At 43.9% G+C, this 16,279-nt stretch overlaps 3 protein-coding genes across 4 annotated transcripts in view; 2 read left to right on the top strand and 1 right to left on the bottom strand.

Annotated features, from left to right (window-relative positions):
• The first annotated feature begins 199 nt into the window (after positions 1-199).
• On the top strand, positions 200-11,346 carry rec8b (REC8 meiotic recombination protein b). The gene is given in 20 exon segments (XM_079361602.1): positions 200-383; positions 517-585; positions 1,317-1,459; positions 2,690-2,765; positions 3,145-3,262; positions 4,945-5,020; positions 5,836-5,903; positions 6,422-6,503; positions 7,271-7,337; positions 7,462-7,511; positions 7,514-7,622; positions 7,835-7,841; positions 7,889-8,017; positions 8,263-8,338; positions 9,164-9,318; positions 9,625-9,664; positions 9,762-9,837; positions 9,948-10,049; positions 10,567-10,673; positions 10,811-11,346. Coding segments are annotated over 20 exon segments (1,698 nt in total). The 5' UTR covers positions 200-327; the 3' UTR covers positions 10,903-11,346.
• A 2,066-nt stretch (positions 11,347-13,412) lies between these two features.
• Positions 13,413-15,318, top strand: LOC306835174 (uncharacterized protein; the record flags this gene model as incomplete). Its single annotated transcript, XM_079361601.1, has 4 exons — positions 13,413-13,540; positions 13,583-13,724; positions 13,841-13,970; positions 14,582-15,318. The coding sequence occupies 4 exons, from the start codon at positions 13,413-13,415 to the stop codon at positions 14,671-14,673; spliced, it is 492 nt and encodes a 163-aa protein (XP_079217727.1). The 3' UTR covers positions 14,674-15,318.
• The window catches only part of ipo4 (importin 4), a 26,159-nt gene continuing 24,984 nt past the window's right edge, over positions 15,105-16,279 (bottom strand). For both annotated transcript variants that reach the window (XM_079361038.1, XM_079361037.1), the window contains exons 29-30: positions 16,135-16,204; positions 15,105-15,611 (exon numbers count right to left, since the gene is read on the bottom strand). In XM_079361038.1, coding sequence (XP_079217164.1) covers positions 15,481-15,611; positions 16,135-16,204 — 201 coding nt within the window. In that variant the 3' untranslated portion in view covers positions 15,105-15,480. The remainder of the gene's footprint in view (positions 15,612-16,134; positions 16,205-16,279) is intronic.

Raw genomic sequence — 16,279 nt, 5'->3', positions numbered from 1 at the left:
TCTTGTTAGTGACAACACAGTTGATGTTTAATCTCTTGTAGTTAAAGCAGATTGCCATCAAAGACTGTAAATATTAAAATGAATTAGATTGTGATTCATACTTCCATTAAATAAAATATGAATATTATGTTTTTCTATTTTACGTGAAGGCATCATGAATGTTTACTTTCAAGTTCTTCAAACTCTAATCTGATTGGTCAAGCGTAGCGAGACGCGGGAAAATAGTGATTTATGTTTTTCATGATTTTATTTTACACATTTTGCCTTCCAAGACAAAACCCTGAATCTTTTTTTAGCTTTTGTTTTAGAAAGACACGCTAAAAAATAATGTTTTATTACCCAAATGTCCTAAAGCGCCATACTGGATGTTTTTCCACAGTTTGGTAAGTTTTTGATCAAGTTAATTTAGTTCAATATTTTTGTGATAGCAAAGGTAGCTAGCCTGTGTTAACTACTAACATAAGAGTAGGCTTTATAAAGATAACCTGATAAAGTGTGTTTTTAAATGTGTTTCAGGTTAGCTGCCACAAAAGGAATCAGGGTCAGTCGGAGAGAGTTTCTCAGAGTCAATGTCAAGACAACATGGTGAGAAGTCCACATGTTAGGTCAGATAATATAATCTGGATTATATTGATTTATCCATTTCTAGATTTTGAAATTTACCTCAGTTAATATTGTGTTTGTGTGCTTGACATTTAGGCTGCTCCCTTTCAGGTAAATTAAAGTCTAGTTTGGTGTTAAATTTGGCTGCTTAAAGTAGTTAAAGACATGACAGATTGGTCAAAGTACCATAAAACTTCAAATAAAAGTCCATCCCACTTTAAGGCTCAGTCCTCCCTGTATTAGCCTGATGGCTCTGCTGCTGCTTTTTGATAAATAAAGGCCTATCTCAGTTAGAGGTTTCTGGGATCTTTGTTTTAAAATTGTTCAAAATTGAGGAGAAAAAACAACTATACAAACAAAATAAAGATAAACTAAAACATTTGTCGAAGAAAGACAGAGGTGTGTTTGTATGTGTACAGGACATGAAGGAGGCTCGCAGGATTTCTTTGTAAAGCAAGATAAAAAAAATTTGAATTGTTTATTGATATTTATTTTGTTAAATATTCTGTCGAGTGTTAAATGTACAGTTTCAGTATTTTCACGTATTTGCTTTGCACTTTTTTTGTTTAAAATAAATGAAAGCCCGTCTCATATTGAAGCCTGTGCCAAATATAAGCAGGATCATTTCATATACTGAAGACTTGACTATTAAGGGTTTTACAGTAGTTTAAAGTGTTAATATAATACCAGTGTATTATTTCACATTTTTACAGCGGGGACATTTTGGACTATGTGACAGCCCAGGTGCCCGCACCTCAACCCAACCTGCCGAGGCCTCGCTTCTCTCTCTACCTGTCCTCCCAGCTGCAGTATGGAGTGGTTGTAGTGTACCACAGGCAGTGTGGCTTCCTGCTCGGTAAGAGGAAAAGACATGACAATGAACGAGAGCATCCAAGAGCAGATGTGTGATCAGAGCCTGAAACGTTATAACTGTCCTCAGAGATACATTTTCTATGCACACAGTGGACTGTCACCTTTTCCAGATGAGCAAGGAGAAAGGAGAGACAGATTGACTTGTGACATATGAAATAACATACTGTAGATCAGGTGCAGACATGAGTAAATTGGTTTTAAACAATTTAGATCCGAAGTTTTAGATCTCATCATTATTTAGGATGAGCGGAAAATGCCGAAGGATGACGTTAAACAATGACCATTAATATCTGTTGGGTTACTTTCCAGGGTAAACTTCAGTGAAACGTTTGTTCAAATGATGTAAAACACAGCAGACAAGTTGTCCCTGCAGAACATAGACGTGTCAGAAATGCTGTTTCAGTGGGAAACCCAAACCGTGCTATCTCTGCACAATGCATGCTCCACAAATCAGCCTGCCTCATAGAGAGCACATGAACGCAACACCAGCAAACCAAGCTCAACACTCTCTACTCATCTTGTCATGAATTGCGCCCTGAAACTAATATTGCATCAGACAGATTCACAATCATGCTGTTGTCATGGGCTGATGAAAACTGTGAGAAACGCTGCAGGAGGATACGCACGGAGAGAGGCCGAAGAAGCCTCCACTGTCTGTGGACGACTCTACTGCAACAGTATTTTATTTACTCTCTCAGTGAAATCAAATGAACCTTAATTGGATTGAGAGTAAACAGCAGGACGAGTGAGAGTGTGTCCTCTCTTTTTTTATAATGTGCTCTTCAGAACAGACATTTCTTTGACCATGTGGAGTTTTCTGCACACAGCTTTGATCGATCCCGGGGGGAAAAACTGATTTTTTAAATCGTCCAAAAAAACGTCACAATATTCGAATTAATCGATTTTTTTTTTATCCCACCTCTGCTAACTGTAAATGTTGACTCAAACTGTGCATGAATGAAAGGTGTTTTGCCAGTTAAGGCTGTGGGTGTCATGAGATCAAATGAAATGAACAGGTTGTCTTGTTTATAACCTCTCGTCTTAAACAGAGACATCATGGTCTCTTTTGCTCAATAGTCAGAGGTCTTCGTGCTTGACTTATATGGATATAACTTTATTGATCCCCAATGGGGAAATTCGGGATATGTGTGATTTTTGTTTCTTTCTGAGGGAAACTGCACATCCAATAGTCGTGTGTTTGCTTTGTTTGCAGATGAGGCTCAGCAGATCATGGACCGCCTGCTGCGCTCTAAAAGATGCACACCCATTGACCTGGCTGAGTCTGACAGGTGAGCACACGAGGACATGTACATCTCAATGCATGCCCAGTGTCTTCCTCTTTTCTTATCCTGGAGCGCCGATGAGTTGAAGCAGAGCTTAAAGCATCTGGTGGAATATTTACGAGGGAGATTATTTTTGGTAATAAAGACTGTGAAAGGAGACAGAACGATGGACAAATGAAGATGCTTCCATTTAAATGGCATCATAAATGTTAATAGGCTGTGTTATGGCACAGCAGTGATGTATAGGTACATTTATCTTCTTTTTTTTAAACTAGGAAACCAACTTCAAGGATTCAAGTGTGCAAACTGTAGCGAGCTAATTCAGCAATGCACATGAGCTGTTTGGATATCGTGCACAGTGTTGTTGTGTGTGTTTATCTGGCAGGCTGGCGTTGGACGTGCCCGACAACCTGTACATGTTGGAGGAGGCAGAGGGGGCTCAGGACCCGTTCTTTGGACTCATGAAACTGAAACAACTGCCCAGCCCGTACAACATAAACCAGGTCAGTTAGCCACATAGTGTACTGTGGAGTCTGTGAGCGAGGAAACCGTCCACCGTATCTACAAAGGCAGCGTAAGCTGTCGTCTGTAGCAGAACTGTTCAAAGCCCGTGCCATAGAAAGAGACGTCACTATTGTTCAAACTCAGCTTCAGGCCTAAAGACGTACTCTCACATGTCACTAGATATTCTGTCATTAAACTACAGTTCTCAGAGAATAGATTCCCACCTCTACATTACATGTAATAAATAAGATGAGCCTCTCAGTAAAGCTCGAGTGTTTTATCAGAAGTTTATTAGTTTATGATTGATGTACGGTAAGTATCCGACCACATGCTGCAGTCGACTGTTTTCTAATCGCAGATCAAACACACACATCCTGTACCTGCCACACCCACTTAAAGGATGTATGTACATGTCCTGTATGTTTCCACCACACACAGACCCTTCAGGAAGCTTCCATCCTAACTTTAATGCTTTACTGAACTTAGCCAAAGAATTGATTTGAGAATGTTACTCAGCCTTTTATTCTCGTTAGTTTCACGGCATCACGCCTCCCGTGTACGACACTCCCACTCCAGAGTCTAATCTCTGTTACTCTGAGAATAATCACAGTCAATGACTCACTCAGATGGACTTTGTCCGTCTTGTCGATGGGCAATAACATGGAAATGACTTTGGGAGGGCCGCCGGTGGCCTCGTGGTTAGTTTGAATCCAACCCGTGGCTGTGTGTCTCCTTTGATTCCCCTCTCTCTCTCTCTCTCTCTCTCCCTCTCTCTCTCTCTCTCTCTCCCTCTCTCCCTCTCCCTCCCTCTCTCTCTCTCTCTCTCTCTCTCTCTCTCTCTCTCTCTCTCTCTCTCTCTCTCTCTCTCTCTCTCTCTCTCTCTCTCTCTCTCTCTCTCTCTCTCTCTCTCTCTCTCTCTCTCTCTCTCTCTCTCTCTCTCTCTCTCTCTCTCTCTCTCTCTCTCTCTCTCTCTCTCTCTCTCTCTCTCTCTCCCTCCCTCCCTCCCTCTCCCTCTCTCTCTCCCTCCCTCCCTCCTTTAGGGCGGCAGTAGCTCAGTCTGTAGGGACTTGGGTTGGGAACCGGAGGGTCGCTGGTTCAAGTCCCGGCACGGACCAAGTCCAGAAACTGGGCTGGTAGCTGGAGAGGTGCCAGTCAATTTCCTGAGCACTGCCGAGGTGCCCCTGAGCAAGGCACCGAACCCCAAAAACTGCTCTGGAGCGCCCGCTGTGGGCAGCAACCTCACTCTGAGACCTCATCTATCTATCTAAAAAAAAAAACAACAAAAAAAAAAACTTGAATTTCCCTCGGGATCAATAAAGTATCTATCTATCTCTCTCTCTCTCTCTCCCTCCTCTCTCTCTCCTCTCTCTCTCTCTAAATATGATTTAAAAAGCGTTGTTTATTCAAGTATTTCACACTTATCAGCTATCAGACAGGAAGTGGCAGGAAGAGTCCAGCTGACAGCACATGAGCTTCATGGTTTGAGATGATGTTTCTTTGCTTCCAAAGACACAGAATAAGGAAGTTGGGAGAGTGATTCTTCATGAGTTTGATCCTTATAGCCTCATCCTGAGTGACTTTGAGTTTACATCAAGCTTGCTGTGCGGGTCCTAAAAAAACGACAGGTATCATGTGAGTGTTCTGTTTTCATCATGTAATGTTTTATGCTGTGTGTTTGTAGCCACTGTTGGCGATGGAAGAGGCAGGCTCACAGCACTCCCTGGTGTCCAGTCCCCACACCGCAGCTGACACAGACGGTGAGGCCCACGTTTGAATGTTGGAAACAGCAGCTGTGTCCTGGTTTCAACAGGAAGCATGTCCTCACGCTGCCCCTCTTAAAAACACTCCCGGAGAATTATTTCCATCTCTGTTTACCACGACTGTTTACTTGCAACTCAAAGCTGTATCAGAAGTGGAATCGCTCAGAGGTTGTTGTGCAGGTTGAACCTGATCTGAAGAGGGACTCAGCTTTTTGTATAACACACTTCATAATCATACAGCTGAGGAATCATTAGTGTTACTCTTGCTAACTGCTTTGTGACAGTGGTGATTATTACATATCGATTACTCTGTTTTTTAAATTTTGTATGATGACAAACGTTTTCAGAAATGCCCACAACAATCAGGAGTCTTAACGATGTTCCCTCTGTTTCTATGACAACAGTCTGTCAACGGGGCCTGCTGTTTTGGCCGACACTGCTCCGTCACTTTTTGATTGTATTTTGCATTGTTGATTTCCCGATCAGACACGGAGCAAAGAGGAAGTAGATACAAAACGACCTGTGGGCGGAATATCTGATATCTCGAAAGAGCGACTTCAACTTCAACATCGTCTTTTTTGAAACGTTGGAGCGATTTACTACCTGAGCGCTTTGGAGCTGCCGAACAAAAAAGGCAAAGGCAAAAAAAAAAAAAAGAGGCTGGGCGCTGTGCTTGTTTCTGTGACTGTGAATGCTCTCTGCTGGTTGAAAAGAATTGAAAAGAAGAATTTCTTTCACTGATATGTACACATCCTGAAGGAGAGATGAATCTGTTGTTCTTTGTCGTGGTTGTCCCTGCTGTGTAAAAACAGGTTTCCGGTCGCCTCCAGCTGCCATCACCCTGAAGGAGAAGGAACACTTGCATATCCCCGCTGCTGAGGTAAACTCTCTGCCACTGTCAGGGGACAGGAAGCATGTTAGTCATCATTTTTAGACACAACAGCCATCCCAGTGATTCAAACGTGCCAACAACAGCTTTACTCAAGGCCACTGGGAGGGGGTCTTCACTCAGACTTCACTGAACAGTGTGTGAAGCAGAAAGCCGATGACTAAGACACTCTTGAATTCCCCCTTTAAGACTAAATGATGTCATGTTCATAAACTGCAGCAGTGTGAGTCCCACAAATCTCCACTCACCGTTCAGCTCCTCCTAATCTCATTTCAGAATGCTCTTCTTAAAGTATACTGGGCAGATGAAGAGCTTGTTGGTGTAATAGGATGTGACTTAATCACATCAGCTCTCTTTGTTTACAGAGTCGTGTGTCCGCCTTGTTGCCCTTTGGCCTGGTTTTTTGCTTTGCATGCAAAAAAAAAAATCCATTTCCTGTTTAAATACACCTGAGAGATGCATTATGTTTCTGGTTCCTCTCTCTCTCTCCCTCTCTCTCTTTCTCTCAGTGTTTTATGGGAGATGACCTTCCAGAAGCAACAGCGAGGGAGATTGACTTATTATTGGATCAACCAGACCAGTTCAGGGGAGGTGGGTGCGAGCATACAAAGACGTGCGTATGTCTTTGTATTAAAGTTGAGAAGTCTGAATTCCAGTCGGTTGCTCAGCTACAGTCTGTCGAAGGTTCTGTGAAGAAGAGGAAGACCTTCATTAGTCCCACAGTGTGAGCTTCTGTAATGATAAATCCTTTCTGTTCTATGTGCAGCCACTATAATAAACACATCAAATCTGACTTAGTGTGTAGAGGAGAGAAACTTATTTCATGTCAGTTGACAAGTTACTAGTACACCTCTGAAGCTTTAACGTTATTTTCTTTAAAGAATAGAAAGAATAAAGGACTGCTTGATGTTCTTACCAAAGACTTCTGCTCTCGATTGAACACAGTTTAAACAGCAGCTCCAGCTCACACATGCACTGCTGACATTTGTAGAACATTTGAAGACAGCCTGCTCCTGACAGTTTCCCTTTTCACACACGTCCCTCACAGCTCGGGGGGGGGGATCACATGTCAGCTCTATTTTAGAGCTAGGATGGTGGGTAGAGTCAGAAACCTGGGAGAGAGAGAGAGAGTGGGGAAGGTCGGACACTAACCGCCCCCCCCACCTGAGGCTCCTTTCTTGACATTTCTCGATAGAGTCACACATGGACATGGTGGAGTGCATCTGTTCAAACATAAATAAATGTTTTCTTAAAAAATGTGACTCACCTGGCTTTATTTTTTAGATCGGAAAGATGGGTTTAACTTGAACCTCTCTTTCATTTGACGTCTCTGATATCACGTTCCTGTGTGTGAACAGAAGTGGACGGGCAGCATACAGAGGAGAGGGCCAGAGATCTGGAAGGAGCCATGACCTCGATTGATCAGTACGTCTCAGGAGAAACTTGAATAAAAAAGGAACTCCTCAGAGAGGGCCTTCAGGTTCTAGAGAAGTTCCCAACAGTGCGAGTAGAAACCTGTGCAGCGAGAACCTGTGTGTGTCGTTTCCAGGCTGAAGGAGAGCGTGATGTGGAGCGAGCGGGACAGCATGTGGCTGCTGGATGAGAGTCAGCTCAGCCTGGGAAGGTTCCTCTGGCTGCTATTGCCATCGAGATGACCCCGCCACATGTTCCCCATGCCTACCCCTCCATCGAGGGCATCGAGGAACCAAGGTGACGGAGCAACAGACAGTCCCTGTGAAGAGGTGAGACGTCTGGGATGTGTACCTGTTGTTTGAATCATGTAGAAAACAATGACGAAGCATTTTCCACGCCGACACTCGTCATTAACTTTTATCTACATTCCACAAAGTGACTCATGGGCAGCTTGTTTCATTTTAGAAACCAGTTTTGGGCATGTCCCCACATTGCTGTATTCTTTCCAGTTTGATGGTGGAAAGTGATTTCCTTTAATAGATTCAAATATTCCCTGCGCTCAGGTTGTTCCTCCTCTGAGGAAGCGAGGAGGTCGCAGGCGCCAGCTGGTCTTCGCCGACTCTGAGGTCCAGATATCTGACCGAGCTATGGAGGAACAGATTAAAACCCCACAAGGCGAAACACTGGACCTGGTACTGAGTCCCACTGATGCTGTTTCCCTAAATGACATGATGATGTTTAAATACATCCACCCACTGAAGATGCAACATTCACAAACAGATGCAAACAAGCTGAGGCTGCAGCACACACGCTCATTCTCTGAGTGATTCTAGTGTCTCCAGCTCTCTCGTCTTCCTTCTGGGGACGTGCTCATTGATTTTCTTTCCTTGTCTCCTTCTATTCCTCCACACTTCTTTTCGCTCCCTTACCCCTTCAGTCCGAGGTGTTGCTGGACCTGCCCTCCTTGGCCAAGCATGCCGCTCCTGCTCAGCTCTTCAGCGCCCCCTGCGGATGTAAGTGCCACACTCACGTGTCGTTACTCGACATCTTCTGACATACTGAGAAAAAAACGCAACCTTTTTGGTCCGTCATAAGGGGACAAATGTTCGCCAACTTTTGGACGTAGAACAGAATAGAGAAATAGAAGTGGGTCAGCGTTGTTGGTTGGTCACACGCCTCATGCAGGAAAATGAACCTTCAACCTCTTTGACCTCATCAGAGTCTGTGCAGGATAAGACTTTAACCTCCAACATGGTTTTAAGTCAGCGACAGGTTTCTCTGACACATTTCATCAGTACTGGTGACAAAGCTGCACCTCCAGATTGGGGGCTGTGGCTCAGTGGGGAGAGTCATCGTCTCTCAACCGTAAGGTTGAGGGTTCGATCCCCAGCTCCTGCGAGCAACATGCAAGACACTTAACCCTGAATTGTATGCAGTTTGCTGCTCCTGTGGTAGGGAACACTTGGTGTGCTAATTGCCCCATGGGGATAAAGTTTTTAAAAAAAAGATGCTCTTACCTGCACATCTGCTCAGGAGCACTGACTGAGAACTTTTTTTTTTTTCACTTTTTCTCCAATCTTTAAAGAAGATTTTTATCTGCTTTTTATCTTGTTTTAGATTCCATTTTATTTAACTCTGTATTTATTGCATGTTTAGATTTTATTCATGTAAATATAATTGATCTTTTTTATTTCTTTTACCGTACCTTATTTTATCCACATTGCACCGTGGGGAGGGGGGAAACGTCATTTCGATTTGCCTGTATGTCTGACATATGTTGGAATTGACAATGAAGTAAACCTTGAACCTTGAAAAACCCTCCTGTGACCCCTTCAAAGCCCTCCTCCACGGTGACCTCCAGTCTCTATGGAAACAGTGCGCCTCGCTGACCAGCCTGCCTGCATACGGGGGGGAAGACGGAGAAGAGGAGTCGGAGCAGGACAGAGAGATACTGAGGACGGAGAGGAAGAGGAGGCGCTCAAGCATGAGAGAGGTGAGCGCTGTGAAAGTACATCTCAGCCTTTGATGTTTCCCGTTTATTTTTATAAGAAATCGTGTGAATATTCTCACCAACCAGGAGTCAAGTGTGGTGCCATGCCAAAGCTGCAAAGCTATTTGTGAAGCTATGGGTCAAATAATGAAGGTTATCCATTAGCTGGCCTGCAGTAGTGTTCTGCCAGCTGTGATCAGTTCAGTGGTGAGACAAATCAGATTGTAAACCTGGTTTCTGTTTCCTGAAACTGCGTCTCTCTCTCTCCCTCTCCCTCTCCCTCCCTCTCCCTCTCCCTCTCCCTCTCAGATATCCAGTGAGTCAGGACTGCAACTCGCCGAGGGCTCATGTGAGAATCCTCCCTCTCTTTTCTCACACATTAGTTATTCACAACAATGACATCATGTGCAGGATCCTTTCATCTGTGTGTTTGTGTTTATCAACAGCTGCATTAGATGTGAACCTGAACATGTCCAAAGAGGACAAATCCCTGAGCGAAGTGACCACTCCTGTCAGCAGATTGTACGTCTCAGATCAGCTGACAGACACAAAGCTCGGAAAATAAAGAAATAGATCACTCTGGATGGTTAACATGTGTGTGTGTGTGTGTGTGTGTGTGTGTGTCTGGGTAGGTCCCCTCAAGAGGAGGCCCGCCTTCAAATGGAGCCAATAGTGGAGGAGAACATCGAGATGCCTGAGGCTCAAAATGATGCAGAGAGCAGGGACATGCTGAGGTATTCAATACACACAACACAGGGAGGCTTATAATCTCTCTCACACACACACACACACACACACACACACACACACACACACACACACACACACACACACACACACACACACACACACACACACACACACACACACACACACACACACACACACACACACACACACACACACACACACACACACACACACACACACACACACACACACACACACACACACACACACACACACACACACACACACACACACACACACAGCTGCTTTGAAATTCAAAATATAAAATAAGATTGTTCAAGCTGAGTCTCACATGTGAGCCTGTTTACCTTCTTTACCAGGGTGGAAATCCAACCTGGTGTATTTGATAAGACATGGAGCTGATTGTCAGCTCGCATAAACGTCTGTTTTACATGTTGTATAAATGATTGTTGTTGCATTGGCTGCGTATGGAAAGCACTTAAACTTCAGTTTGATGTCCACCGTGTTCAGTGTGTCGGGTTCAATGCCTTGTGTTTCTAGCTGGATCTCCAGCAGTCTGCAGAGGTTTGGAGAAGTCACCTTTGATTCTCTGCTGCCCCCGGAGGTGGATCGCAGCACTGCAGCTCACTCCCTCTACTACCTGCTGGGTGAGGACATGAAGAGGAGCTGCTTATTCTTTCAATCATTTACTGTATTTAAGAAAAGAGGATTTGATCGTCCCGTCTCTCTGTCAGGAGGAAGAGTGAACGAAACACTTTAACACTGTTGTGTTTGTCTTGTGCAGAGCTGCTCTCAGCTGGACATGTGACCGTACGACAGAATGAGCCCTACACTGTCATCACCATAAACTGTGCAGCGTCCAGGATCCCCGCCTGAACACACACACACACACACACACACGTTGTTACTCACTTCAGTTCTGAGTTCAGTTCACACATTTTAAAGATGAATGCGATAGATGTAGTGATAGAGCCTCTCTCAGTGACATCATCAGATCTTCACTATTTTATCAACAGATGTTTTTTACGAGTGATGTTTTTATATAATGGTGAAATAACTCAGAGGAATAATATATGAAACAGCTGTCATTAGCTTTTTAACATTGTTTTTAAAGAAGATTTTAATCTGTTTGTGTTGTATTTCTATCATTCAGTGGTTACATGTTTTATATGAACGTGCTGTTTTTAAAGACTTTTAGCCTCCAATGATCTTCAATGAAGCTTTTTATACAGTTTGTGAAGGTTGTAACGTTTTACTTCAATCCCTTTTATATCGTCTAACTTCAACTCTAATAAACGTGTTTTGACCAAATTAACTTGACGTCTTCGTCCTTGATGAGCTTTGTGTTCCTTCACGTAGTTTCAGACTGGACCTCAGGTTTGTACGGAGCCCCTGAAGTCCCAAAAAGTCCAAATTAAATGTGTGCACAACATTTCATGTGTGACTTTCTTGGACTTGAGGGGCTCTGTAGTTGTGTCAATTTCTACAGTTTGTAGCAAACTATTTTCTAATAATGCTGAGGGAGAACTGTGAGTAAAGGTATTAGCTCATACTCATCCTCAGCTGTGTATTTTTCTCCTTACACACAGTTTGGGATTCATATCAGACAAATGACAGTGAACATTGAGGTTATTTTTTTCTTGTTCAAGATGGAAAAAATGTACTAAAATAAGTGTAGCTGTTTATAAAGCATACATTTTATTTCATGAACCAGTTTTCAGCTGACGGTACAGAAAAAGAACAGTCAAACACTTCTGCCTCGCTAGCAGAAAACTGTGACCTCATGCCTCAATAAGTCCAAACAAAGCGTTAAATACACTGGAATGCTGTGTGTGTGTGTGTGGGGGGGGGGGGGGGGGGGGGGGGGGATGAACCCTCATCCATGTGGCACCCGTTTGTGACTGAGTCCAGAGGTGAGTGATACAGTCACTCAACAGAAATCCTCATTGACATCAGCACAGTAGAATGCATATTTAGTTGATACTACTTGTGATACATTCAAATGCTGATGCCAGGAGATCTTTTCTATACTGCTACGTCATGCTTTCTTTCCTACAAAGATAAAGCATTTACAGCTAACCTTTCAAGTGTCAATGCACTGTACAAAGCCTCAACGTTCACAGGGATTCATGTCCTGCACATCCTGCCCCACAGCTGCCTTCATGGCACTGTGGGCCAAAATAACGTCCATTTGTTTACAGACACACAGTGACAATGCCTCTCAAGCTTTCACAAGTAGCCTATATCACTGTGACATACTTGTGAAAGCTTGAGCAGTAACAAACCATGACCCAAGCATCATCCCCATATAGTTGTTTTGGAAACTTTTTAGCAAACAGTCAGACGACGTAGAACAACTGCAGTGCTCAGTGCTTGTGGATCTAAATCTCTGCAGCTCCGGTTTCAGTTTGAAATATCTGACCAGCTGCATAATGCTAATGTCCAACAGTTATGGTAGCTAGCTGGATCAGAGTGGATACAGTGTACACTGGTACACTAACAGAGACGAGACCATAAACCTCATTCACCATCACCCTTAAGGTTCATGGTGGCGGCTTGTGTGACATTGTGCTGGTCGGGTCAGATCCCTGCTGTAAAGGTCAACACACCCGTTCTCCACCGCGGGCAGAGACACCGTGTCCTGAGTTTGTGTCCCCTCAATAAGTGACGCTGAACTGTGAATGGCCCATACAGAGGGCACAGGGAGGAGAAGAATGATGAGAGAAGGTGAATCATGTCATTACACAGTCGTAAATCTGTTGGACACTGACCCTGAAATGATCTCCCTGCATTTTATTGTGTGATATGTAACCAACTGTTTACCTTTGAAATATGATTATCTACTTTCAGTTTTTAGTTCTTGACAAAATGGAATTTCTCCGGGACGCAAACATCCTCATTTTGCACACGAAAACTCTTCTACTAAACGCTGATCTCACACAGGGCTGGTCAGAATGATTATTAGAGGTACAAACAGCAGCGTCCGTCCATCAGCTCCCTGACAGTCTAATAAAGCTAACATCTGAGTGACACATTACACACATTACACACAGGCAGCTTATATCAGCCAGGCAACAGAGCTCAAATCCTGCATGCAGTCAAGCCTCTCACACTTTCCAGAGACCTTTATCATCAGAAGACGCAGAGCTCTGAATCATCCGCCCTGAGGGAAGATCGAAGCAGCCAGTATCTGCAACAACAGAACCGCTGGAGACAGAGGGAGCAGAAACCCAGCATCAGTCACAGGGATAAAGCCACCAAGAGTGAGGGATACATCACACTCTATTTTTTGAGATACTGATCAGAGAATCAAGCTGGCAGCAGACGACAGAAAAAGCTTGCTGGAGGAAGGAGAGGCCAAAACAGGGCCAAACTCACCGGGGCTCATGGTGCGAGTAGAACTGGAGTGGGAGATCCCCATGGCGTTGACACTGCCCATAGAGGTGCAGCCCGACCCAGCCCATCAACCATTCCCCTTCTTAGACACAACACTGGCTGACCTGGGCATCCAAGAGTGAGTCCGCTTAAAGCCTGGAAGGTCTTAAAAATCAACTTCATGTAAATGTACTTACACAGTTTTCTGTTTGTGTGTTGTCAGGTCAGAGGTGAAGGAACGAGTGGTGTGGGTAGACAACAAGAAGACCCAGGTCAAGAACAAAGCCGGGAAGCTGAAGGAAAAAGAGATCACCATCCTTGAGGTACAGATATTGAGAGCACAACTTGAAGAGCCGAGATCTTTGTTTTTGTTTTTGTTTTGATCCACATGGAAGCCCCGGATAGTTGTCTGAATCGTGCCGCCTGTCTCCACGTGTAGGTGAGAGTGAAAGCTCAGAAGGCGGGAGACAAGCAGCTCCAGGAGGTGTTGTACAGCACCGAGGCGCACACTGACCGCTCCTTCTGCCGCACAGGGATGAACATCCTGCCCTGGAAGCACACACCCACAGGTCTGAAGGCATTTTAGATCCATCAGTCAAATAGTCATATCCAGCATTTTTTCATGAGAGATGATTACTGGTAGCTACTTCTTGTTGTCAACTCTCCGCCTTTCTTGATTGAGACGTGAGGTTTTATCAGTGTAGCTGTGAGCACAGATATTAAATTTGTATTACTCTGCAGGAACCTCAGACAGGAGAGTGTCAAACTGATGTAGATCAGTGTGTCAGAACCTCCGGCACCAAAATGAGATCAACGTCCAGATTAGAAAATGACCTCAACACTTTGAGGAATTGGAAAATAACAGATTGATTTGTCCAAGCCGGTTATGGCTTTTTCTCTTTGTACATAGAGGTGCTGCTTGGGGCCCCAGGCCAGTCGCCCGGCCAGTCCCTGAAGATGATGACATGACGGGCTCGTGTACAGAATAAGCCGGTCGTGTTGCGACTTTAGTTCCTATTCTTATGTTTTGTGTGTAATCATTCAGTTGTTTCTAGAACGGCTCCACCTGTGAGGTATTTGTCACCTCTATCACAAGTAAATGCTGAGAACGTTAAGTAAACGCTGTGGTTTCTGTGGCACGTCTGCATTTACTCGAGTTGTGTTCGGGCCTTTTTTTCAGGAGAGGATGGACTGACACCAGTGCAGATGACGATGGCGTTGGAAGACCAGCAGCTAGACTCTACCGATGCTCAGGGCCAACGAGAGATCTGAAGAGTGACGAAAAGTCTCCATCATCAGTCTACGGCAAAGCACATGTTCTAACTCTTTTCTGAATCCATCAAGTATGTCCAAGTATTGTAAGTGTTGCATGGTGAATCCTGCCAGCACTAAAGCACTGCGCTTAATTTTGTAGAATTTGTCAAAAGAAATCCTTTGCACTTGTATGTTTGTGTTGTGTCGGAGTTTGAAGGAGAAACAGCAGCGTGAGAGATGGACTGGTTTCTGGTTGGTCACTTAAAGCAGCTCTGACAGAGAGCAGTGAGGAGTGGAGCATGTTTAGTCAGAGCGCTCTGGGAGCTGGACTGCAGTATTTCACACTCAGCTGCAGTGTGAGCCCTTTGAAGCAGCAGATAGCTGTGGAGCGGTCTACATACTGATCAAACGTTTCAAGTCCACTGAGTGATCAGAATGAAAATGAAGGGTTTTTTGTTTTTTTCTGGAGATACATTTATTGCTTCACACTCTTACAATAAAGCCAAACATCTGTACAACGAGTGGAAAAAGGGGGACACTAACAATTCATTTAAGCACATCAGAGGAAACGTAACACAATGCTAACAACAGAGGATGGTAAACCGTAACTCTTAAAATAATAAAACTTCCAACAGTTCATGCGTGTTAGCAAATAAATTAAAATTTAACACTCAAATTCTGAACTTCCAAATGTGCTAATAGCTATGTTAGAATGGTTGAAGTGATGTTTATAGATCAATTTCTCTTAGCTGTCCCATTTTCCACCTACAGTATAAAAATCGAACATTTCTTCCTGGCTTTAGGGAGTGGAAGGATGAGTGAGGGCTACGAGCCGGAGATGGTGGCACTTATTTTGGCCTGCTGCTCTCGAGGGAGCGAGGTCACGGCTGCCTGGAAGTCGGCAGAGTGGTGCTGAGCAAATTCTTTGATCAGCAAGGCCAAAATGTTCTGGGTGTCTGCAGGAGAGAATGCATCTTTTAGTTTCCATATCTTTTTCTACTTTTTCAATCACTCAAACTGACTAACTAATAGGTGAAGTGAGTAATCAATTCACTTTACAACGATATTTAAAACAGTCATTTCCTTCCTGATACTAAACCAGCCTTCAGTGAGATGAGCACAGGTCGCCCCGCTCGGAGCACGTTTGGCAGTATTAAAGTGTGTCGGCTTTACGTCTCCGAACCGTTTGATAGAACGGTCGAGGCTAAGAGGAAGAGGAGGGTGACGGATGAAGATGAGAATAGAGAGAGTGAACATCCCTGTAGATGTTCGACATCTCATACAAATAAAGAAAGTCGTCTTAAGCCAACATGCAGTCTGCACATAGTGAGGGAGAGAAGACTGTGGGCTTTATGACAGAGCAGTTTCACCTGACACACTTACCAAACTGAGTCTCTACATTATGTTGCTTTAAGTGGATGATTGAAAAAAATAAAACAGTCTATTACTAATTCTGAATGCGACCGAAGAAATCGTCACCTGAGTCAACTTTCTTGTTGCCGAGGATGTGAGGGGAAGAAGCAACGATGGGCTTCATGACCGTCACCACCTGAAAGAGAAAACACATTTAATCTAACATAAGGGGGGAAGCTTTTATTATTATCTCAAACTAATAATTATTATT

The sequence above is a fragment of the Symphodus melops genome (assembly GCF_947650265.1).
Source record: "Symphodus melops genome assembly, chromosome: 14".
Classification (NCBI taxonomy): Eukaryota; Metazoa; Chordata; class Actinopteri; order Labriformes; family Labridae; genus Symphodus; species Symphodus melops.
Note: the sequence above shows the minus strand (reverse complement) of the source record. Positions and strands in the feature narration are given on the sequence as shown.